This window comes from Fomitiporia mediterranea (assembly GCF_000271605.1).
Source record: "Fomitiporia mediterranea MF3/22 unplaced genomic scaffold FOMMEscaffold_9, whole genome shotgun sequence".
NCBI classification, from domain to species: Eukaryota; Fungi; Basidiomycota; class Agaricomycetes; order Hymenochaetales; family Hymenochaetaceae; genus Fomitiporia; species Fomitiporia mediterranea.
In genome coordinates, this window is record NW_006760394.1 from 1984174 (window position 1) to 2008469 (window position 24296).

At 47.6% G+C, this 24296-nt stretch overlaps 7 protein-coding genes across 7 annotated transcripts; 4 read left to right on the top strand and 3 right to left on the bottom strand.

The window, feature by feature from the left end:
* The first annotated feature begins 2195 nt into the window (after positions 1-2195).
* Positions 2196-6771, top strand: FOMMEDRAFT_142415 (uncharacterized protein). Its single transcript, XM_007269291.1, has 9 exons — positions 2196-2841; positions 2889-2967; positions 3025-3139; positions 3197-3485; positions 3535-4858; positions 4911-5698; positions 5768-6129; positions 6202-6259; positions 6313-6771. The coding sequence occupies exons 1-9, from the start codon at positions 2269-2271 to the stop codon at positions 6679-6681; spliced, it is 3957 nt and encodes a 1318-aa protein (XP_007269353.1). The 5' UTR covers positions 2196-2268; the 3' UTR covers positions 6682-6771.
* Positions 6772-7031: 260 nt separating this feature from the next.
* On the top strand, positions 7032-9373 carry FOMMEDRAFT_127244 (uncharacterized protein). Its single transcript, XM_007269292.1, has 3 exons — positions 7032-7400; positions 7453-9147; positions 9208-9373. The coding sequence occupies exons 1-3, from the start codon at positions 7123-7125 to the stop codon at positions 9299-9301; spliced, it is 2067 nt and encodes a 688-aa protein (XP_007269354.1). The 5' UTR covers positions 7032-7122; the 3' UTR covers positions 9302-9373.
* Positions 9374-9443: 70 nt separating this feature from the next.
* On the bottom strand, positions 9444-10698 carry FOMMEDRAFT_169974 (uncharacterized protein; the record flags this gene model as incomplete). The annotated part of the gene is made up of 8 exons (XM_007269293.1): positions 9444-9567; positions 9639-9732; positions 9793-9853; positions 9923-10078; positions 10144-10158; positions 10222-10296; positions 10350-10614; positions 10669-10698. The coding sequence occupies 8 exons, from the start codon at positions 10696-10698 to the stop codon at positions 9451-9453; spliced, it is 813 nt and encodes a 270-aa protein (XP_007269355.1). The 3' UTR covers positions 9444-9450.
* Positions 10699-12129: 1431 nt separating this feature from the next.
* On the bottom strand, positions 12130-14804 carry FOMMEDRAFT_91493 (uncharacterized protein; the record flags this gene model as incomplete). The annotated part of the gene is made up of 11 exons (XM_007269294.1): positions 12130-12321; positions 12374-12579; positions 12634-12855; positions 12917-13025; positions 13118-13209; positions 13328-13907; positions 14053-14356; positions 14428-14455; positions 14506-14560; positions 14616-14640; positions 14695-14804. 11 exons carry the CDS (start codon positions 14802-14804, stop codon positions 12130-12132), a joined length of 1923 nt encoding a protein of 640 aa, XP_007269356.1.
* A 552-nt stretch (positions 14805-15356) lies between these two features.
* Positions 15357-17870, top strand: FOMMEDRAFT_159330 (uncharacterized protein; the record flags this gene model as incomplete). Its single annotated transcript, XM_007269295.1, has 3 exons — positions 15357-16574; positions 16628-17651; positions 17713-17870. The coding sequence occupies 3 exons, from the start codon at positions 15357-15359 to the stop codon at positions 17868-17870; spliced, it is 2400 nt and encodes a 799-aa protein (XP_007269357.1).
* Positions 17871-19301: 1431 nt separating this feature from the next.
* FOMMEDRAFT_30573 (elongation factor G, mitochondrial) lies at positions 19302-21916 on the bottom strand (the record flags this gene model as incomplete). The annotated part of the gene is made up of 5 exons (XM_007269296.1): positions 19302-19379; positions 19508-19677; positions 19753-21271; positions 21325-21576; positions 21632-21916. 5 exons carry the CDS (start codon positions 21914-21916, stop codon positions 19302-19304), a joined length of 2304 nt encoding a protein of 767 aa, XP_007269358.1.
* Positions 21917-22524: 608 nt separating this feature from the next.
* On the top strand, positions 22525-23871 carry FOMMEDRAFT_30574 (WD40 repeat-like protein; the record flags this gene model as incomplete). Its single annotated transcript, XM_007269297.1, has 6 exons — positions 22525-22527; positions 22589-22645; positions 22705-22829; positions 22885-23054; positions 23114-23203; positions 23258-23871. 6 exons carry the CDS (start codon positions 22525-22527, stop codon positions 23869-23871), a joined length of 1059 nt encoding a protein of 352 aa, XP_007269359.1.
* Between the last annotated feature and the right edge of the window lie 425 nt (positions 23872-24296).

Genomic DNA, 24296 nt, shown 5'->3' on the forward strand with positions numbered 1-24296 from the left:
ATGATCATAATCACTAAGATGACAATCATATAATGTCTGGGTCGTATGTAGTACAGTAGATTGTGTGTCTGCAGCATATCGATTCGTGTTTGGGATACTCAGACAGGTGAGTCGAGTTCCACGTTGTAGTATGCTGCATGCATGCATGTGATGCATAGAACTGCATAGAGCATAGACATAGTAGAGTGTAGATAAAGCATAGGCAGGGAGTGCAAGGCTCATAACCTGTTAAGAAAGGGGAAAGAGAGGTTATGTGAGAGGCTTAGAGAGATCACACAAAGAGGGGGGATAGTGGACTCGGCTCGCTCTCTCGCAGCTTGCTTCATCGTCCGTTGATTAGTTAGTCTATATATACTATGTAGGTATGTCTCAGATGTAGAATGTATGATGGAAGGTATTCCATCATCGTTCGTCATTGCTTGTAATGTAGTTTATATCATCTGAGACATACTCTCGTGTAGTCTCATCTTAACAGTAACATTCAAGATTAGCATATGTTCAGATAATTACGTTTGACTCCTTACATCAAGAGACTCTCGTTGGATATAAGATCTAGAAACCCAAGTTTCAATGCTTTCCACGTGCGCCAGATTACATAAAGATTCTACTTACCGATTATACAAGAAGTTATCCCGAGTATTCCAACATACTGATTCTAGACAGCAGGGTAGAATGTAATTAACTACTATATGTCATTCCCATGCTTACTATAAAAAACATCAGACTAATAGAGGTGCACGGAGTAGACTTTATTGGAATCAATAAGAAATGGACTTATAGAAACCAGGATTAAAATCACCCAGAAGAATTTTATCTGTGGAGACACAGCTTAGTATGTGTTCGAGGGATAGTCATGGTCCTCATACCTGTTTATCTATCATTATAACTTGTATTACAAATTATGTTAGTACAGTTTTGCACAAGAAATCAGAGTACCGTGACGAACGAGCATTGTAGACTAAGACAGTCAATATTGCCACATTGAAGTACTGTGAAGTAATGTATTCAGAAACAAGCAATTGTAATTGCACTGAGCTCGGATCGTTATCTCCAGTATCGGAGCGAGCGATGAATGCATATAAATGTCCAGAGTCAAGATTGTCAAGCGTCTTGTTTGGCATTGAAGGAGAGAGAGACTCGGAGGTGGGGGTAGGATACAGCCTGGACACGTATTCCCTTAAAAAAAATCCATCAGTCTGAGGTGATGCAAGTGGAGCTGATACTTTGTCAGAGATGCATGGAAGGTCAGTCTTACTGGATCAAGAATCAGACAACATTTCTGTTTGCTGTCAGATGCAAATAGTAAATAGAAATAGTCTTGCTCATCAAGGCATCATACCAGTCTCCTATGATAATACCTCCTCTGTAATGTTAATGTACAATAGCCTTGCTTAGCCTGCTGGAATGACTCTCCATTCATGAAGAGATACGTTATTTGTAGGTTAAAGTCCAGTGATATGCCCACCTGCCACTTGACTATTTGGCACAGCTTGTGCATGATAAGAAGTTGAGAAGTCTCTTAATAAGCCACAGCTCGGATCTACTTCGGTCGAGTGTCTTTTGTAGTGCTTGGTTTTGGCTGGCAAGAATACTAGTCCTCATCCGGGACGGGAGATGCATGCCTCCAACAGCCTTACTCGGTTTCCCCCGTTCCACAGCCTTGTAGGGTAATCCGACACGCATTTCTGGGCTAATGGGATTCTGAGACTCGGAATTCTCGAAGATTGAAAGTTAAATTACCTCTGCCCTTTGTTGATGATTTCAAACTTTCTAGGATGTGGCAGTTCCCATCGTGTGCACTTGAAACTAGCTAGATGTCCGACGTATTCAATCAATGCTGTTACATGCCATTCCAACATATGAATGGAAAATATTCAAATACCATTCCTATAAAACTCGCGATCAAATCTCATTATATGATGTTTCGTCATCTGCCTTCGTTATCACTGGGAAACCCCGCTGCACACCCGATCACGAGCCCCGGACATATCGTAAGAGCCGCTTAGAGTGATTATGACGAGGAATGCAGACAAGATAGCTTTCCGTAGTTGGGTTACCATTTTGTTGCATTGGAGTTATTAAAATAATGCACGTGATCGCAGCTTCCTTCCGAATTCTGATCCGAGTGGTCCGGCTACCCGGCTGAGCGATACAAGCTCATTTTGTAGAACGGCGAGCTCAGGGACACGGACAACGAGGAGCCTGGGAGACGTGCTTGGTGCACACAGCGATGAGGATACTGGTCGCAAGGCTCAACTAGACAACTCTATGGCACCATCTTCAGCGCGGCGCGTATCTTATGTCGTTCCCTCGCCGTCCACCGCCGTGCCAAAGTTACGCTTGCCACCGGAAGGCACTCCTAGAAATGGCCAGATAGGCCCTATCCTCATACCCTCAAACAGCGCTGCAGCAGAGCACCATGGAAAGAAGTCGCGTTATCCCCGCCATAGATTGGGTGTGGCTGCTTTTGCCTTAGATACTTCGACGCAATTCGTCGGTCGCGATAGCCCCGAAGGCATTCTCTATTCAGGTGGAAGGGATGGCATGGTAATGATGTGGGATCTTGGCATGGCGATGAAACAGCGAGTACCTAAGTTTGGCTCACCCGGGCAGGACGGGAGCCGCCGTATGGGCCGCTGGGAGAAGCTGACGATCGACGAGGACGACGATAATGCTATCTATGAGGAGGAAGACGATGAATGGCTAACGAGTGATGGCGATGTGTTAGGAGATGTCATAGGCAGCGGTGGAAGGCGAGCTTCACGTTATTGGTCAAAACAATTCGACATTCCGTATGGGCAACGTTGGGAGCTTGATGTCAATTCCGTCAACCCTGGGCAGGTGCGCATTTCAATTATCGTCTGGTTTCCATGGTTGATGTCCCGAAGCCAGCATATTGGAGAAAACATGTTCAGGCTCACACGGACTGGGTGAATGACCTTCTGTTGTGTAATCTTAACCAGACAGGTAAGCTAATACTTTGTATATGTTGGCCTATATCTCTGTTAATGTTGATTGGTACAGTCGTATCTGCCTCGTCAGATGGCACCGTCAAGGCTTGGAGCCCACACAGCTCAGCGGCTACTCTTCCCTCTACCATAGGTACCCATACTGACTACGCTCGGTGCTTATCACAATGGTACATTTATTTGCTCATTTCTGGTTCTCTACTGATCATATGTGCCCAAATAACCAGTCATGAAAGAAAGTGGATCGCTTCTGGTTCTTTTGATCGGACTATCAAACTATGGGATATGGCTGAGCCACGAGTTGATCCATTGATGACGCTTGTCTCTCCAGACGCAGTGGGCCCAAAGTCTTCTGTGTATGCACTTGCATCGGATCCGTCTGGCCATGTCATTGCGGCAGGCGGGCCTGAACGCGTGGTACGCACTTGGGATCCGCGTTCGGGCAAGAGGACAGGCAAACTAGTGGGACATACGGATAACATCCGCGCAATTCTTATGTCCGAAGATTCGAGATACGTACGTAGTCTATGTCGTCCTTATGTTCTGGGGCTAAGATACGTTGCAGCTTCTCACAGGTTCCGCCGACGCGTCAATCAAGCTGTGGTCCATACTCTCTCCTCAACGCTGTATCTACACGTTTACTCACCACACAGAATCGGTGTGGTCCCTTTTCTCTTCTCACCCTGCTCTCGAGACATTCTATTCTGGTGATCGTTCGGGTCTTGTTTGCCGCGTCGACGTAGAGGAGTGTCAGCGCGTTTACCAAGGCGAATGCACACTCTTATGTAAAGATGACGGTGAACCGAATATGGCTTCCTCAGAAGGTGTTAGCAAGATTATTGCCATGGATGACCATCTCGTATGGACAGCATCAGGAAGCTCTAGCATACGCAGATGGAGAGTTCCCCAGAGTCAATTAGCTCGAGCGGTATCTAGCAGCCCGCTCGACGAGTCCAGCAGGTCCCAGTCGTTGCACCGACACACTTCGGCTACTAGTACGTCACGTTCGCCAGGTCTCCCCGATGGCACCTCTGTACGGCGTACTAGAGGCCAATCCTTAACTCCGTCAATTTCAGCATCACTGGCTTCACGCGAGTCGTTTGAGTTCGAGTCCGAAGACAATGCTTTGAATGGCATTCCGTATGAGAGCTTAATCAAACTCTGTGCACCAAATGGACACCATGGAACGTTCAGCATCACCTCACGAAGTCGTGAAGCAGAAGTTTCCACGCTTTATTCTGCTACATCTGCAAAATCTTTAACGCGACAACCACGTTCTCCAACCTCCGGGACGTTCCCAGGTCATGCATACTCACATCCTCAAGGCCATGTTAGTGTGGGTACACACGGTGGCTCCGGACGGAGAGATACATTGGTCCCACCTGGATTAGACGGTCCGGTCGTTCCACTTCCTAACACTCGCTTGGCCTACGAGGATCGTGACGTTGCTCCTGATGCAACTCCGCTCGTCAAAGAGCCGGATCTAGTTATCGAAGGCGAGCATGGCCTTGTCCGTGTTCTGATTATGAATGACCGCATGCACGCCCTGACAGTCGACACGACAGGTGTAGTTGCAGTGTGGGACATCGTTCGATGCCAGTGCCTTGGTGTTTTTGCTAAGGAAGACGTACAGAATGCAAATAAGAGTGCGACGAGCAGTCTGGCCAGTAGTGGTGATGGTACGAACTCCACGAGGGACAGAATTTCACCGCGCCAGGCACTAGAAATCGTACGGGATCGTATTGAAGGCGAAGCCGTCGTGAACACGTGGTCAAATGCGGACACGAAGATTGGGGAACTGACTATCCATATCTCCGAAAGGTGCTTCGAGTCAGAGATCTTCGCGGACGAGGCGGGCTATGAAAGAATATATAGCGACGATCACCGCTGTATGTGCACTTTCTTTGTGCTTCGTAAGTTTAATTTACTGACAGAATTTAGTAAATATTGGAAAATGGGCCTTAAGAAATTTATTTATGGGCTTCATTCGCGAAGAGCAACGTTTGGCGGCGAAGCACGCTCACGAGAAAGGTGTACCGTCAGCGTACAAAGGTGGGCATTCACAACGAGGCAATAGCTCTGGACATCCGCGTGCATTGTCAGATTCGTCTGTAGGCGATCGAGTTCCTGGCCAGTTCAGTTCGACAGCCGATGTGCCCCCTGTACCAGCTTTGCCATCTGACCTAGCCTCGGGAGTAGCACTTAGGTTACATGGTCTGTCACCTATCGCGCAGTCTCCCGTAGGTTCGGCTGGAAGCGACACTCTGACAACGCCAAAGCCAGCGACTTACGTACGGTCAAACTTAGGCGGTGCATCCGTTACAGCTGATGAAGCAACTCCTACGGCAAACCCCTCTGTTGGTCTTGCAGGGGGTGCCTCTGCTGTTCCTACATCTCCGACTGCAACAACGACACCATCTGCTACAACTGCCTCGGCAAGCCATGACTATTTTTCTCTCCGGCGTCGCCCGTCTACGTCGCAATCAACGTCCACTACTCAAACAGCCGCGGCACCTGCCGAGGATGACTTCTCTGGCTGGGGTGGCCCAGGAAGCGCAAAAAGTTCGACAGCTCACGAAACTGCCCCTTCTACACCAAGTACTCCTGGAGGTGGTCTCATGGGTCGGTTAAAGAACTTGGGAAAAAGCGCGCGTAGGGCGGCGACGGAAGCAGAGACTCCTTCAGCGACTACTCCTTACACCGCGGATGCTTCTGAGACCAAAGTGGAGGTAAGTACCAAAGCTACACACCTGCTCGTTAAGTACATATCGTTTGATGTCAAAACATGTTCCTTTCAGGGGCATACCTCGTCATCATCATCACATCCTAAATCTGCAATCGAGCGGTTAAAGTCTCAGCCTATCACCCCGCCTTCTTCTCATGAAGCACCTGTTATTTCGCTCCCGAGTGAGACCGCCATCATTGTTTCGGAAGAATTACCGTCGGGTTGGTCGCCTGTGTACCGAGGTACGGTAGGGTGTGTAGGTGCTGATGCACAGGTGTTGGAAGAGGTTTTGCCAGAATGGCTTTTGGAGTTCTTGCTTGCGAATAAGGCACCGCCTGTACCGCTGGCGAAACTTAGTTTTGTACTTCTTCCTGCGGTTATTCCACCTGATTCTAGAGAGATCTATGGGGAGACCTTGCCGGAATTGCTCAATACGTACGTTACTTTTCGAAAGTCTTGTGATGGAAAGACTGTACTGACCTTTTACTTTTTTTTTTGCCATTATAGCGCTCAGTCGAAACTGTCAGCTAGTAGATTCCTGCGCGTGAAAAAGCTGACATATCATGTAAATATCTTGGCTCTCAACTAATTGTTGACTTTAATGACGTTCTTTCGCAGGTCCAGGAGAAACTTGACAAGAACCCTCAATCCAAACCAGCTTCACCTCGTTCTTCATCTGATGCTCCCAATACCAGCCGACCATCGCTAGGCCGTGGGAGCCCAGCATACGATGGTTCCAGTTCACCAGCGGCGTCTCGGTCGTCAACGCCTCGACTTTCGCCTATGCACCTGCATAATCATGGAACGCACCTTCCACGTGCTGAAGATGTGTATGAGATTCTGTGCAACGACCAGGTGCTTTCGCTTGAGATGACGCTTGCGGCGGTGCGACAATTCGTATGGCGGAGTTCTGGGGAGCTTATCATGTACTATCGGAGGAAAGCGAGACATAGTCCTTCTCCTGTTACTCCTGGTATAGCATATTGAGGTATTGAGGTATAGAATAGACGAATTGTGATATGGTTATTTGGACTCTGGACAATTTCCCCTTCTTTCTTCACTAGTATTTTGATTCCAGGTTCAGGTGATGGATTTGGGAAATAGTGTATAAGTTCTTCATGTTCATTGTTAATAATGCTTTGTATAATTGCGTTGTTGTTCAACGTCGTTGTTTTCTTGGAATTTGGATGCATTGCATTGCGGATGTTTTTAAGTTGTGAATATCTGGCTATAGAGCGGCAATTTCTTGCCACGTGAGATCGTCCTCAAACTCCTATACGCGCTGTTGTCCCCGTTTGTATTCACCTCATCTCTCAACACTCACCTCCTCGCAAGTTGCCTTCTTTACACATTGAGAACGCCTAATGCTTTGAATCAACGCGTGTGCGCAAACTACTGTGGCCTTTGTACTCATAGTTCCCAACAAAAATGGCTATAATTCTACGTCGGCGAAACCTCACGCGAATTTTCTGGATCGCCTCTCTCGCCGTCCTTGCACGCCTACTCTTCTTTTCTCCTGCAAAGTCTGTCTCACCAGAAATTCGACGACAAGGTGTACTTGATCTTGTTGCGAGATCGGATAGGTTGGACGTACAGAAGTATGACTTCTTGCAAGTTCGGATAGGGAGGGACGAGAGGCCGGATTTGTTTAGTGATTTTATTCAGGATGGGTTGGAGGATTTTTGGAAGAGGTTTGAGAAGCCTTAGTGAGTGTCTCTTACTTCTTTTGCACATGAAATAAATCTAATGTAGATATAGTATTACGGATAAGATGACTTCACATATAGACCAGCAGAGTGTGATGTCTGCTATCGAGCAACTATTAACGCTAAACGGTTGGGTCGCAGCGCTCTGTCCGACCCTATCCCGTCCTTTCGGACAAAGTGATAACCCATACGACGAAGTCGTTCGAGAGAACCATCTATACTTCGTTGGGATGGTCATCCACTCGGCAGATCATTTCGTCGTGGACCAATTGGCTGTTATCGTTCAAATGGCTCGGAGGTTAGGTTCGCAGAATATTTTTGTGTCGATGTTGGATTATGATTCGCAAGATTCGACGGAGACGTTGCTGGATTTATGTGAAGCTGTTCTGACGTTACTTGGTGTACCGTTCCGAATTCGTAAAGTCCCGCCTATGACTGACGACCCGTCTGCGGCGTATTACCCCCTGGAAGAAGCACATACGCGGAATCTCGTTCTGGAGCCGTTATATGAGCTTTATAATAAGCGGAAAGTCAAGTTTCATAGGGTAATTTGGTTGAAGGGATTTACGTGCCCGAATGATATCTTCGAGACGCTCGTTGTGAGTCGGGAGAACGACGCAGCGATGGTTTGCGGGATGGATTGGGCGGAACATAATGGGTTCTTCATTTTCTCCGACCGATGGCGGACACGAGATATCAACGGTGACCAATTCCGTCAATCAAAATCCTCCAGCGCAGCAAGTGCAGGTCCACCAAGGGATCCAGCAGGAGCAGCACGTTACGCACAACACCTCCCCTTCCAAGTATTCTGTTGTGAGAGCGGGACGCACGTTGTTGACCCGGCGCAGACATATTATACTGGGTTGAGGTATAGGTCGGGAACGGAGATTGCGAATTTGAGTACGGCGGAAGCTGCGCCGAGGAGAGCGCCTGATTCGCCGTGTTTGGATTCGAGTCAAGCGTATTTTTGTAGGGATTTGTGGTTGAGTGCTGCGAGGGATGGTGTACGTGAAGTTCAACAGCGAGCAGGATCGTCGACTAGGGGTGGTGGTGGACTTGGGTTTGGAGGGTTTAAGTTTGGGTGGGGGGCGAAGACGACTGAACCCCCCGTCGATGCTGAGGAGAAAGTGAGACGACACCCGAAACGGAATGAAATCCCTGCGTTCGACCGTAAACAGGTCAAGCGCAATGTTGAAAACGTCAACGAACCTCCAAAACATGTAGACGAAGCACCACTCAAGGACGTAAATGCTAAACGAGACACAGACGACGTACATGAACGTCACAAGCGTGCAGAAGGGGACGGCGCTGCTGCTGGTGCTGCTGGTGGTGGAGCTGGAGGCGGCGGACATGCACAACGAGTCCGTCCAGTCGTAGGCGACGCCGACGCAAACGTCGGTTCTGACTTTGACGCCATGCCAGATTCAGAACTCGAAGGCGACGACCAAGAAGACCAACTCTCACCACCACCACCAGATTCCGATACCTACCCTGACAGCTTCTCCATACCAAACAACGTCTTCCGTCCCGCCCGGATCTTAATTAACCCGCGATGCGTGACGACTTATGCAGGAGTGAGTCATGCACAACTTGCGCTGGATTTGTTTGGTATGATGGATGAGGAGGGGGAGGTGGGGTCGGCGGCGGCGCAGGTGGGAGGGATGGGAGGAGGACCGAACTCGAAGGAGAAGTATGTACTTGAGGATTGGGAGGGTGCGCCTGAGAGTTTTGTTTGTCAGGAACAACGGTGGGTACCCTTGACATCCTACATTCATCTCAAACAGATATACTGACATATCATTTTTAGGGGTACTGGTGGACGAAAAGCACCTAAGACACAACGTCGGTTGGGGTTCTCGATACATGCTGAATTGGATCGTGCGGAGAACGAGGTTACATAGACCCTTTAAGCTATAATACGACCTCTCTTAGATATCTTATTACACTTCGTGTTTGCCTGTATCATTCGTTGCAAGAGTTCTATACTAACCATTTTGGGATTCTTGGATACAGTATAAATGTTAAGCTAAGAATAAAACCAATGCGGTTGCTAACGTGGGCCGGTCATTGAACTTTGCTGGAAGGCAGCATAGGCATTCCGCATCTGAGCACATCTTGGACTGCTTGACACGATGTCGTAAGCCCTTGGTAGCAACTGTTCGAGGTTCTGAGTAGAAATGAGTAGAATATGTTAGTGTCCGGTCATGTTGAGGAGTGAGAAAGCAGAATGTGACTGACCTTGATGCGTTCTTCACTACATGGATGGGTTGGTTTGAGCTCAGGATGCAAGCGGCGGAGTTTATCTTCCAACGCAGCCAAGTGCTGATTAACACTGTCACCAGCAGCCAAGTTGTTAGACTAGAACAATGTTTGGCGCATCGACGGGACCTACGCGATAGCTGCGCGTGGGTCGAAACAAGCACGCGAGGTAAGTTCGAGACCGATTGAGTCAGCTACAAGGCAGTGGAGCAGAACGATATTCAGCCAATTGTTTACGACGTTGTGTGATCACTGTAACATACCTTCTAATTCCTGAAATTGCATATTCGTTGCCATCATCTCTTCATAAATCGCTTGCGCTTGCCGTTGATCCTGCAATGCATACGAAGGGGAGAAGACTAATCTCTTAAGAGACCAGTCCTTTGCCTTGCTGTAACGTTCCGCGAGATGTCTAGCGACTAGTAGGATATATCAATTTATGCCACTTCGGGGATAACAAATGTGGCGTATGGGTATGACTAACCAGCGTGAGCGATCTCTGTGATGTCGTTGCTTTAAGTGTTCTGTTTGTGCCATGTCTAAAATGTTACAGTGAACGTACCGTGTCCAAGAATGGAAGCAAGTTCATGTTCATCTTTACATAAGGAAAGCAGACCCGTAAATACGATAATCCCACCTGCAAGAACGTTTAAGTTCGACGGAAGACATGATGATGAGGCAGATTCATACCAGTGCTAGCAGTTGAGTTAGCGATATGATTGTTTGATATTACTGCCAGCCGCCATTGTCGATCCTTATAGCTTCCCCTTCCATTTATTGATTGGCTGCTACTGGGATGTGTGGAATTGCCATTAGCGGACATAACTGTTCCGAGGTCGTTGGCTTCGAGGATCGTGTTGACTATTCGGCAGACATGTAGAGTTAGGGGGTGGTCATCTGGAAGAATGTCGTCCTTATACTGAGACACAAGGGACGAATATGCATCCTCTCCTAGCTACAGTGCACTTAATATCAGTAAGTGCAGACAGCATCTAGATGATGGCCTGACTTGAGCCTCGATTTCTGGTGTGATGTTCATTTTCCTTCGCCTGCCAGTTTGGGGAACCCTTTCATAGTGACTTCCATCATGGGTAGTTATGCATAGTAAGTCATTTATTTTTGTTACATGCTATTAGATAGGAGAAAGAATTGCTCACCGAAGACCTAGAAAGTGTTGTAGGCCTCCAAATACGGATAGCACAACGAGGAAACTCAGCAATCTTGCAGACTTGAGAAGCTTTGAATTCCTGTCTTCGTTCTCAGACGAAACATTTTGGCTTAAAGATCTGCACCCATGGACACTATTTGAAGAGCTCGGTCTTGGGAGTAGAAAATAGGACTTTAAGCAGAACACAGAAGCCGGGCGAGAGTTGTAAGAAGAGATTCTCTTTTCCGTGATTGAGTTATGGTGACAGTCCCGGAGCACGGTTCGGCCTGAGTTGCGTGAAACGCGCAGTATACTAGTGGTTCTGTTTATACAGAGCATCGTGTAAATTGCTCAATGGCAAATTTCACTAGTCCATGGTACGATGCAAAGAAAGCTGAGGAAAACATATCACGCATGCGACGCGACGCGATGCGCGTTGAGCATTTTGAGCGGAGATTGAACGTATCTGACAATGAATGACATGTCAAGATAAACAGCAGGTATTCGGGAACAGCTCTCTGATTGTCTGCTGTGACGGAATGACAGACAAGTTGCTACGCGTTTCTTCTGATACATATGCAACTCTCTGAATATTTCTACTAATTTACAAATTACATACAGACTATAAGCCAAATATTTGCGAGTCAGCCATAATTGAACGCCACGCTTCTGCGAGTTCTGGATCCTCTCCTTGCACCGACACAGGAATGCCTGAAGCAGGGCTGCCCACAGTTCCACCCATGATAAAGTCAAGGTTTGCGTTCGCATTGTTATCAAGTCCCTGGCCGAACCGTGCTGACATGTCATGCGATAACTCTTCGAGCCACGACGTTGAGGTGAGGGCATGCATGTCTGCGTGTGCTTGGTTTGTGAAAGGTGAGTCGAATGTTGAGGACGGGACAGTGAAGGACGGCGCGGTTATATTCGGAGCAATAGTCGATAACCACTCGTTGTCTAAACTGCCTTGGAGCGATGAATTTGAGGGTGTCGGCTGACTCTGTCGCTGCGGTACGAATGGCCAAGAGAATGTCTGCTGTGACGGGAAAGGCGCAGAAAAAGCACTACTATGCTGCGTTGGAGAAGACACCTCGGTTGCAAGTGTCCTGACAGGTGACGCTGAATGCGCTGAACGTTCGCGCCTGACGGGAGTTGCTGGCGTGTGGCCTCTGGAAGGGGACCTCTCATCACTCGACTCGGACGACTTCCTGCTCATCCTGTTCACAAAAATAGGTATGCCACCTAATATGCTAAGTTCCTGTCGTGCATTCCCAGTATTTTTTGGAACAGGCCTATGTGCGCTCCTCGCCTTCTCAAGGAAGCGTTCTAGGAATGGCTGCATGCTGGATTAGAATGAAGATAGTAGAAACGCGAAAGACGCCGACTTACCAAGGCCCGTTTTGATACAGGATGCATCTGTGCGTTCTTGAATATGTCAATAGCTGCTTCTAATTCTTTAAGAGCAGGTGCGGCGACGAATGATGCTGGGCCTCTGCAGGCTACTGAACCAACTATAATCTGTTGAAGAGTCAGATTCGGAAGTGACCAGGTGAACAACGTGGAAACGAACTGTAGATGATAATGCATGTGCCCAGACCATCCACTGGCGCATCAGCAGATCTGGGTATCTATCGAAGTAGACTCGTAAAATCTTCAGCAACGTAACTGCGCTTGCATACGCAGACAATAAAGACGATGCGAAAGGACTGCCGAGAGGCCTGACTGGATTCTCGAGTAGAGCGCGAGCAAAAAAGCCGCGATGCAAGGAAAGCAATGCTTGAAGTGAAGCATTAGACTTTACGACAAACCATAAACATTGAAATTACTGACAGACTTCCTGGATGAGCGCCCAATGGAAGCGACGCAACGAAGTCGTGAGCTCTTCATCAGGTTCAGGAGATTTCGGCATTAACAGCGACGAAGGCATTTGAAACTCTCGACATCTTCTGTCAAGTTCTATGACTTCAGCATACTTAATTGGTCGAGCCAGACAAAGGAGTTCAGCAATGGGCGCCATAACTTCCTTCATGAAGCGAAATTTCCAATGCCAGTCTACACACAAACTGCATTAGCTCTGTGCTCTTTATTGAAACCACTAGAGTACAGGGCGTACAGCTTGGGACGATATTGCCATCCTCATCAATAGTTGCATACTTGTCTTGGGGGAATTCTACATCAATTTCGTGTAAGTTGAATGTTGCTGGCCGACCTGACTCGACGCTCTGGTAGATTTTTAAGAAAGAACAAGCAAACAAACAAACAAAAGTAACGTGAGCTGGAAGTGCATACGATAATAGAAGTCAACGAGTTTTACCGTCCATTTGTCAGAAGTAAACAACTCCCAGAAAAGTCGGCGCCTGCGCTGGACAATCCTTGGTTCCAGGTTCCAACGTGCCGGATCACGATCTGTTATTCCGTCATTACGCAGAATACTCAGATACTCCGATCTAATAACTCACGTAATCCAATCTAAATCACGAAAGCAACGAAGTTCAAGAAAACCGAGTCGTATCGCATAGTGAACCACTTACACTGGAGGCAAGGGAAAGGCCAAATGACAACATTTTCCAGGAAGGTTCAAGGGATGACTTTACACATGCGAAGAAACCATATGCCGCAAGCAGAATAATCGTCTGGACATGCTCCATGGATGCCCCGGTGAATACGGAGTTAATACTCAAGGCTGCGCGAGCTAGGTGAGTGAACAATTCGGCTTCCTCATTTCCAATTGGAAGTGTAAGGTCTCCGGCGGCTCCGTTTCCGAACACTGCAAGCAGAAGCGCCAAACGGTTTATGTAATCTTTGTCGTACTCATTATCACCGTTTCCCAATGCGTTGGAAGTCCTCGGCCGCTTGTAGACAGATGGCAAGAGCTCTTCAAAAATCTGCTCGCGATCGACGATAACAAGTGACCATGCTATGTTCGACAAATATGCTTCCACTAGAGCAGTTGCTCTCGCATATGATGGTAAGCATGCTTCAATCGTTCTCAGAATCTCGCCTTTGGGAAGGTCAGCAGGTGCGAACGGAAAGACTCGGCTAACGGATAGGATTTGTTGAGGGACGTTGTTCGGTTCTTGCAGCTTCTCGCTTAAAAGTCCGTCCTGTCCTGGTTGCCCAGAGTTCGAGTCATCTAGGACCTGTTGAAGATCCATAAATGCACTTGGCAAGTCAGCGGAAGCATCGCTCACCAGAAGGAATGCCTTCAGCCAAAAAGTACTTTATGTGAGTTCAGTTCATGCTGAGTACTAAAGCACTCACTTCAGATGAACCACGCCCCATGAAACACGTTTCTCCATAGTCAGAAATGCTTAAAGTGCCCAGCCCTGAAGTAGAGCTAGTAGGAGCCCTGTCCGCAACATCTTCGGAATCTTCTCTTTCAGCCATTATATCAACGCAAGACTTGACTGCCAGCAACTCTTCTGAGAGAAGAGGATGGCTGACGGGCGTGACGCTTGCCTGTGCAATCTGGAGCGCATCTTCAAGTTGCCGAATTCGTGCACTCATTCGGAGCAGTTTTTCATGAAGTCTGTCGGTATTTGCGAGGACGAACCTAATGCGTACGGAAGAGACAGCAATCGTTAACTATCAGTACTGGCGTAAACGAAGAAATTATGCTGATACCTCGATCCTTGACCGGATGCCAAGGAGCCTGTTGACGAAGTTAATTCTAGTAATAAAGAAGTGAATGCAACGGATAACCACCGTTTGGACAGATCGTCTGACAACCTCTGCGAATGCAAGACGTACATGGTACCTTCCATATATGAGCTAGTAAACATCATGAAGCATAAAGATCAGAAAAGAGACACCTTTCTATCGCATTTGAGTTTCAATCTTGTGAACAAGGCTATGAGTTATTGCCGGGAAAGACGGTAACACCCCCCTTACCTCCGACATTCGGCGCAAGAGGCTTCTCCCTTTGCTCGCCTAGTTTCTAGGTCACGTTCGCGGGGCAACGCCTTGTAGGCTGGGACCTTGCCGTTCAAATCGGGCGGCATCACGAGTATTCACGATCTTCTTGTCGCTTGGTGACAGTTTGAGATTACGCAGGAGCTTCACTTAAACGCTCGGGGAGCGGAAGGAGTTCAACCCCACCAATTCGTCATGCGGTCCGAGGTCCCTGATGATTCGATAGTCATATGTTCTGTAATAGGCGATAGAAGCATGATTATAAAATGAAGCAATCGTCTCATGAGAAAACAAAATACCCAATGAGAGCTGCGGGCTGGCGGGATGTTAAAAGCTGTGAAGCGAGGCAGTATTTCTTAGCTTACGGCACTGATACGCCTGTCACAAAGGATTTCCTAATGTCTGGTTGTTGTGCGAGTTGTATAAAAGGAAGAAAAGTTCATGAATCAGGAACTTAGATGCAAATGTTTGCTTTGTCGATCTTCCCTTTTTAGGAATTTATAATTCACAACAAATGATCGACTTGCAATTTAATTTCCAACCATATCGCGACTTGAAGTGTGCCCATTAACACTATTTGCTTGCTCGGTCACCCTTACTGCTAGGACGGCGCTCAATAGCTCCTATTTCTCTATTTCAAAATGGGTATCTTGATTTTTGGGTTTTCTTTCGTCTCTTATATCTCGGTTGTAAGCTGCGCTCCTCGTGCCACTCTGGATAGGCTTACCCATCATGAATTGTATAACCGGAACGGGTTGGATGCCCTTGCTCAGCCCAAGGAACAGAGAGGCGGAATGTATGTGAATAAATCTAGTTCTTTCCCTATGGGTGCCTCTCGCACCTCCGGCGACAGAATAACGGACTTCCATACTTTTACGGGTCGCAGGGCTGTTCCAATAGCTATTCCTCTAATGTCCGTCGTCTTCATCTTCCTGGCTCTACTCTCCGTCAAGGTAACATACCTGAAGCAACGTCGTCTGCAGACTATACACGAACTTCCAACTCTTCTGGTTAGCATTCATGAAGAAGACGATCAAGATAACATATTTGGATACCCGCCTACTGGAGAGGTCGACAACGAGAACCATGGGCTTTCAGTACAGAGTCACACTACGCGTCTGGTTTCAAAATATTCAAACGTTACACATTCCTCCAACAAGGTGACTTACAATGTCCGCCGCCGCCCCGAGTCCGCTCCAGGGGTCCTTGTGGGCATGCTCGGAAGTCCAGACTGGGAAACGAATATGCAACGCGAACTTGCAAACCATCACTGGCGTCTTCGCAGCGAGTCCCGAAGTTCCTCTGCTAATCGACACACTTGGCATTCACAACAGCCCTGTATGTCCTTACACCGAGCAACTAGCGCAAAGCGTGGGTCCGAAGCACGAGGTGCTAAAGGACTACCAGCGAGACATTCGAGTCTGCGAATGCCGCATGTTTCAAGTTTTGAAGAGCTGGACTCGGACATATTTCAAAATTCGAGACGGAGGCCAAGGTCCTTCAATGCTGTCGTTGATCGTATTCGCGCAAGTCGAAGTCGTTCCATCTCAGATCGTTCATCGCTCGCAGGAAATAATTCGCAGTTAGGCTCTTATTTAGCAGATGCAAGTAGTGGTGCGTTGGCCAGGTTATGTCGTCATCAACCTTCAACGATTAGAGAGGCAGACAAGCCGCATTCCACATTGCCATTTTTCCATGACACAACATTTCGCTTCGAGGTGACTGACTACGGAGACGGTACACTTGTTCACAACTCTAATTATCCGTCGCCTATGGTTGATGAATTACCGGTGCGTATGAGCAGTATCGAAAGTGGACTCGATTCGGGAAACATGGTGATGTCTACCTCTTACGAAGGTGTAAACTCGAGCAGGGACTCTAGTATCGGGAGTTCTTGAGGCAGCTACCTCAGTTCCCCTCCCCACCTGCAACACCTCTATCGCCAGAATTAGCGACTCCTCAGTTCCCCAATGAAGTGAATGTCAACGCTGTGTGCGTCGAATCACGTTACTTTGACGAGCATTTCTACAACCGAATAATAACTGGGAGAGAGACTAGACAACCCACATTTCGCGCTTCCGGACTTGGCTTAGGACTCTTTGGGAAGAATAGGCGTGACAAGAAGACGAACAGTTTGACTTCCTTGGACTCAGACCCAGACTTTGAATTGTCCAATTTGCCAGATATGCATGTCTCACATCTACCAGACACTCGCCTTGATCCCCTCAACGCGAGTAACTGTCATGGTCCAACCCCTAGTCTGCATTCTCCTGAATTCTCTTCTCCTGAGCTGGCACAGTCCTCTAATATAATCCGAGAACAGGAAGGGTGTGCTATTAAAAAAAACAACGCCGAAGTACAATTCCTCCGCCCAGCTACGGCGAAAATTCTGAATCGGCATCATTCTCGTGTTCGGCAACACGTTCCGTTCTCTATTATTGCGCCTCCGCCGGCGTATCTCAAAAGATCGCAGTCATTTGAGCGTTCTGGACGCTTCTCTCGGAAGGGACTTCTTGCGACTAAATGGCATAATGATTGTCAGGACCCGTCTAGCCGTACTGTATCTCTTGTTGACCTGTCTGTGCCTGTTCGGCCTTCACCTCTAAGGCGCGTGGCCTCTATGGGTTCTGTAGGTTCTTCTGCTGCTTCGTCTAGGGGTCTCGGGAGACCCGGAAGTATCGGTACATATCCCGGTACAGCTTCGAATGCTGTAGCAGGAAACGGGGACGAAATTGCTACGAATAAGACTACACAAGGCCGAAAGACTGGAGACGGTTATCCTGCGGTTAATGAGGCACGGGCCGCAGAACCCGCAGTGGCTACGTTGAAGTCAAAGATCTCCCATACATCCTTGTTCCTTGATCTCGGTGGATCTACTGTTGACCTTGAAGATGACCAAAGCCTGTCTTGCTTCTTCGATACTTCTGGCAGCATAGGTACGTCAACAGTCTAACATCTCGTTTCATCTCGGAACGGAAGATTGACTAGAAATACCAGATATGCATAGGGGCCTTGGTTATTTACAGGGAAGTTCCTCCGGAGTTCTTGCGATTGCGGAGGAATGCTCGGATGAGGATATCGAATATATCGCGGAGGTTCATTCGAAGTCTTTTGGAGGCGTCGGTCATGATGCCGATGACGATCGTGGGCTATGAAGGGGAGAGCCTTGGTTTGGACGTATGCATGATTCCAAATTTCACTTTTGATACCTTTATTTTTCCGCTGCGCGATTCGATTGATGATTCATGGCTTAAGAATTCCCTTTTTCACACGGCGACACCTTTTAGGCCATCGTCTTGTGCTTCCTTTGATACCCCTTTAGAATAGTCGGCCGGACCCGACGCTTATACCCCGTAATTTTAATATAGTGCTATGTTTGGACCCAGAAGTCTCCTGTCTGAATAGTTTAATACGGTTTAATAATGCGGTGTATCTTACGTGTCACCCGGGAATGGTACGATAGATTCTCCTGCGGCACCGATTCAATGTCGGAGAAAGATTTTGAACGGCATCTTTGCCTTTGATCTAGGTCAAAAAGCTCGGTCGTCAGAGACCGAATACAACTACAGTGAAACCTGTCATTAAGCATGACCCACCGTGGACAGGTGAGGCCATGCTTAATAAGAGGTTATGCTTGTTGACAGTAGCTTAAGTAAAGTAATAAAATTTCCTTATTTGTAGTACATAACTCAATAATACATTGTCTACTTAAAAAACAACTGAATATCAGTCTGTTCAAGAGAACTATTTATTTTCTTACATAGGTTTCTTGTAAGCTTTGGAAAAAGTGCTCTAGCCTCAGTAAACTCAGCACTAATCTCACTCTGAAAGAGTGTATTAAGCTTTGAAAGTAATTGGACAGCCTCCACATAGCTTTTAATGCTTCAACTTCAGTGCTTTGCCATAGGCAGGATCCTTTGGTAGAGATGTATCATTGACTGTACTTGTTTGTGGATGAATACTAGTGGAAGCATAGATATCTGGAAGCAGAGCTGAGAGATTGACAGAGGAAGCTTCTCTAGAATAAGTGAAAACAATTTCACTAGCATCCTTGAGTGTTCTATCTGGGTTCTGTGCACATCCAAGCTCCTCAGACATGATGAAAAATAAGTTTTAATAGTGGTTTTCATTACATTATGCATTTATTTTACAAAATGGAGGTGGCCTGTACAAAAAGTGGCTCTCTCCAGGTCATGATCTGCACTGTCACATGACCCAAAATTTCCTTTAATTAAGCATATTCTCAATCTCACACCTTAATGCTTAATGCTTAATGTCCTTTATGCTTAATATACCTCTATTTTCCTGCCTACCAACTTGGTGGATCAAATTTTTCATGCTTATTGAGAGGAAATGCTAAACTACAAGTATGCTTATTGACAGGTTTCACTGTACGTTCAGTTGAGGTGATCTGGACTGAGAGGACCAATGAGGAATGATGAAAGCGTACTCTGTATTGAGCAGGGCAGGGAAAGCAAAGCTGACTCTAAATAATATAGGGTAAAGTAATTAGAGTGATTACAAATGGTCCCGAGGTGCATCGTGGCGAAAGGTCTAGGTGTATTGATGTCTACGTATGTATGATGTTACTTTTTCTGAGGACGAGTCTTCTTGTACAATTCTTCGAGTTCTTTCTGGGCTTGTGGGAGGACGGGTGCGTGTGTCTGGGGTGAAGCGAAGCGAAAAGATAGACAAATCGGTCAGAACAGAACAGAACGAAGGGATGATAATGAAGGCGGGAAGGGTAGGAGAGGTAGGAGAAGCAGGAGGGATAGGAGGAGATGAGACGAACCTTGTATTCCATACTGAACTCGCCCTTGCCTTGAGTCTGCCCACGAAGTTGACTTGAGTAGCCGAACATGTCGTTAAGAGCGACTTCGGCTGTGACAGTGAACTCGTCGTCTCGGACTTCGCTGTCGAGGATTGTGCCGCGGCGGGAGGTGATGCCACCGATGACGTTGCCTGAAAAAAATCAAACAAATTAAATTATTAAATTGGCGTTGCTGAGAAAATCGGATGGAGGATGCAACAACGTACTTTGGAATTCAACGGGTGCGACGACCTCGACTGTCATTATGGGTTCAAGAATAACAGGCCGCGAATTCAAATAGTTCTCTCGAATGCCCGCAATCGCACAAAGACGGAACGCCAATTCAGACGAGTCAACAACATGATACGACCCATCCTTCAACACAAATCTAATACCCGTAATCGGTGCACCACACAAGTTCCCCTTCCTCAGCGCCTCGTAAAAGCCCTTCTCAACACCAGGAATGAATTGTTCAGGTATATTCCCACTCATCACGACGTTCTCGAATTCCTTTTCTCTGCCTGTTTCGGGATCACGTTCCATAGGCTCGATGTATCCCGTTATGCGTGCGAATTGACCTGCACCTCCGGTTTGCTTTTTATGTGTGTATGTGAACTCGGCGCGTTGGGTGGGAGTTTCTCGGTATGCTACTTGTGGACGACCGGTGGTGCATTCGACGTTATACTCGCGTTTCATACGCTCGACGTATACTTCGAGGTGAAGTTCGCCCATACCTGAGATGATTGTTTCTTTACTCTCGTGATCGATGTGGACTTTGAACGTTGGGTCTTCGCGTTGGAAGCGGTTTAGGGCACGGGAGAAGTTGGGCGTTTCTTGGCCGACGGGTTTGAGCGCGAGGGAAATGACTGGATCGGGGACGAACATTGATGACATGGAGTATGCCGTCGAGCCGTCTGTGAAAGTATCTCCCGAGGCACACTCAACGCCGAAAATCGCACAGATTTCACCAGGCCCAATGGAGTTGATGTCCTCCATTTCGTTACTGTGCATTCGAACGAGGCGGGGAACTTTGACTCGCTTGCCTGTACGTGCGTGGAAGATGTTTTGCGATTTGCGGAGACTGCCTTGGTAGACACGCATGTAAGTGAGTTGACCGAACCGGCTTTCTTCTAGTTTGAATGCTAGAGCGACGAGTGGGGCGTCAGCGGCGGGTATAAGTGGAACGGGAGGAGCGGAAAATGGAAGTGAAGTGTCATGCGCGACGACATCTTTCTCTGATGGATTAGGTAGGTACGCGCAGACACCGTCGAGCATCGGTTGGACAGCCAAGTTCTTAATCGCGGAACCGAGGAAGACGGGGGAGAACCTGAGACCGACAGTAGCACGTCGAATAGCAGCGACGAGTTGCTCCGTTGTCGGTTCCTTCTCTTCAATAAACAATTCAGCAATTTCGTCATCGACATCCGCGAGAGCCTCGATGAGTTCTGTTCTCTTCTGTTGTGCAAGCTCCAAGACTTCCGCGGGGATCTCGTCGGATTCTACGATAGTGCTGCCTTTGACGCCTTCGTTGTAAATGGATTTCCAGCGCACGAGGTCAACAACGCCCTTGAGTTCCTCTTCTTGGCCGATGGGAACTTGTACTGCGGCGGCGGGTATGCGAAGCTTTGTCCGAATTTGGTTGATCACTCGCCATGGGTTTGCACCTGGTCGATCCATCTTGTTGATAAACGAAATGCGGGGAACATTGTACCGTCTCATTTGCCTATCAACCGTAGTCGTTTGGCTCTAAATCATGAATCAGTATCCTGCTCTCCTTCTGTCCAGTAAATACGACGAACCTGGACGCCAGCAACTGCACACAAAACCAGAATAGCACCGTCAAGCACTCGTAGTGCACGTTCGACTTCTATTGTGAAGTCTACGTGCCCAGGAGTATCGATAATGTTAATCGCGAATGGCTTTTTCTCGCCGGTAATTTGGTCCGTTGCGTCCCAGTCGCAGAAAGTTGCGGCGCTTTGAATGGTGATACCTTTCTCCCGTTCGAGTTCCATGTGGTCCATCTTAGCACCGACCGCATCTTTCCCTCGTACCTGTGAGGAGAATGAGCTTCCGGTCTACTAAAAGATAGTAGCAAAAGTTGCTCACCTCGTGAATGTCACGAATACGTCCAGTGTAGTAAAGAATGCGTTCCGTTAACGTCGTTTTTCCAGAGTCAATGTGCGCCGAAACACCAATGTTTCTTTGTTTGCCCAACCGTATATAATCTTTTTCTGTAAGAACATGTTTCGGTGCGGGTGGTTCCTCTGCTCTCGGAGCAGGCCTAGGTTTCAAAGCAGTTGCCGTCGCGGCATGTCTAATGAACGTAGGACGAGATACCCAAAGACAGGAAGATGAAAGCAGAGCACGCGAAACCCGAATAGATAAAACCATAGCTGAAGGCCGCCCTGCACAAATGAATGTGCAGGACCTTTTGCAGAGAGCGGTGGAGGGAAATAGAGAGAGCTAATTGCCAGCTAAATTTCTTGCTGCCGGTTACTTCCGACGGTAATCGTGGGAACAACAGAATCACACAACTCAGACGCTATCACATATCAACGTCAAATCAGTAAATCACTGCAAGTTGTTTCACAGCTGAGGTCATGTACTGGCCAAACCAACAGATACGTACACTGTGCCAAGTGGTAGAAACATCTATTACTATTAGGGCAGGTTGGGGTGCACAGCGACCAGGGTGTTCAAAAGAATAAAACTGGAAATATTGTGCAGAAATTAATATAAGAATATTTCAGCTCCTCGACTCACAGCATAGATAGGTATTTATTGTAGTTGATACAGCGTCGACTATTCCAACTCAATTTTTCTATTGAGTATGTATCTGTGTATGTTAAATGCAACCTCCTTAGTTCCTATTTTTTTAGATTCACCAGACGATGGATGTACTGCGTTCTCACGAATACAACGTCCTCATATGGAAGCGCGACTCAAATGTTCGTGCCAGGTAACGTGGCTTCATCGAAACACTTCTCCTCCAATCCGCCATGGTAAGCACTACAGGTCACTAGACTAGAATCATAATATCGTAACACTCTACTGCGATGATAGGCATCCTCGACAGCATCCGAATCTGTCCCAATCGAAACGCACCATGAAGATATGATCGTTAGTGTTGCTCTTACCTGTAACGCGTGAATTGAGTGTCCTGACGTGTTCGCGTTTAGCATGACGCGCAGCTCGACTACTACGGAAAACGATTGGCAACATGTTCCTCGGATAGGACCGTGAAAGTCTTCGACGTTATTGATGGTGATGCGCAGAAAACGGCGGGAGGGCAAGTGCTCAAAGGGTACGCACGAGCTTTACAGTTGTAAACGTTATACAGGTAATAGACACGTTTACAGACACACTGGTCCTGTGTGGCAGGTTTCCTGGGCACATCCAAAATACGGACATATCCTTGCTACGTGTTCTTATGACGGAAAGGTACTCATCTGGAAGGAGCAACAACAGCAAGGTAGTACCTCGGGAACTTGGTTGAAGATCAAGGAGCATAACTTGCACAGCGCGTCTGGTACGTGAAAATCATCCATTCATCTGTCACAACCTAAGCTTACCTATTGTACTTTGCAGTGAACTCAATTTCATGGGCACCGCATGAACTCGGTGCAATTTTAGCATGCGCATCTTCAGATGGCAAACTCTCTGTGCTTACATTCAAAAGTGAGTTCTTTTTCGCTCTTCTGTGCTCAAGCATTTGTCTTATCATCGACGCAGATGATGGCTCATGGGATGCCGACATCTTCAACGGACACGCTATCGGTTGCAACGCCGTCTCCTGGGCACCCGCCGTCCTTCCAGGCTCTCTCATAAGTCCCGCCCCACCCGCTCCCCAAGCACCAGGCGCAGGCGGCACTCAGCCCACCCAATCTCCCGTAGCAACAACAAAACGCTTCGCAAGTGCCGGATGCGACAACGTCGTGCGTATCTGGGGATTCAACACCCAGTCACAGTCGTGGGTAGAAGAAGACGTACTCGCAGGACACAACGACTGGGTCCGCGACGTAGCATGGGCACCTAACATCGGACTTCCACGCAGTTACATCGCAACCGCCTCACAAGACCGTACAGTCTTGATCTGGACGAAAGACGCACCGAACACACCGTGGGTGAAAACTGCTCTTGACCCATCGACGGTTTCGAGTGCTGTTTCCAACGCACCGCCTAGTGGGCAACCCGCTCAGCCTGGGAAGTTCCCAGATGTGGTTTGGCGCGTTTCGTGGAGTTTGGCGGGGAACATCTTAGCAGTTAGTTGTGGTGATGGGAAGGTTACCCTCTGGAAGGAGAACTTAAAGGGTGTTTGGGAATGTGTTAATGAGTTGGCTAGCTGAATTTTTCTTTTCTTTTTGTACGTGTAGAGCGCTTCGCCAGGTATTTTTTTCTTTTCATGATCTTCCGACCGTTAATAAATCCCTACACTTCACATTATGCACGTCCTCAGAAGAAGAGTGATAAAGGCAGCCTCCAGAGCAGTGGAATTGGTATCAACGACAGTTGTCTAGGTCCTGACAGGCCCGGTCTAGCTGTCCACTTGGCCCACGCATCTTCCGCCATTTACTTAAACTAGGGGACAACAGAACAAGATGGGTGGATAGCAGAACGGCTGGACTCGCACAAATGAGACTGTGATTCATGACAGCATTGAATGCATTTTCTACACTTACTTCTCTAGCCTGTCAATCACACAAGGTACAATCATCTACTACTGAATACAAATTTTATCCGAGTGATGGAAGAAGATATGAACATTTGTTTC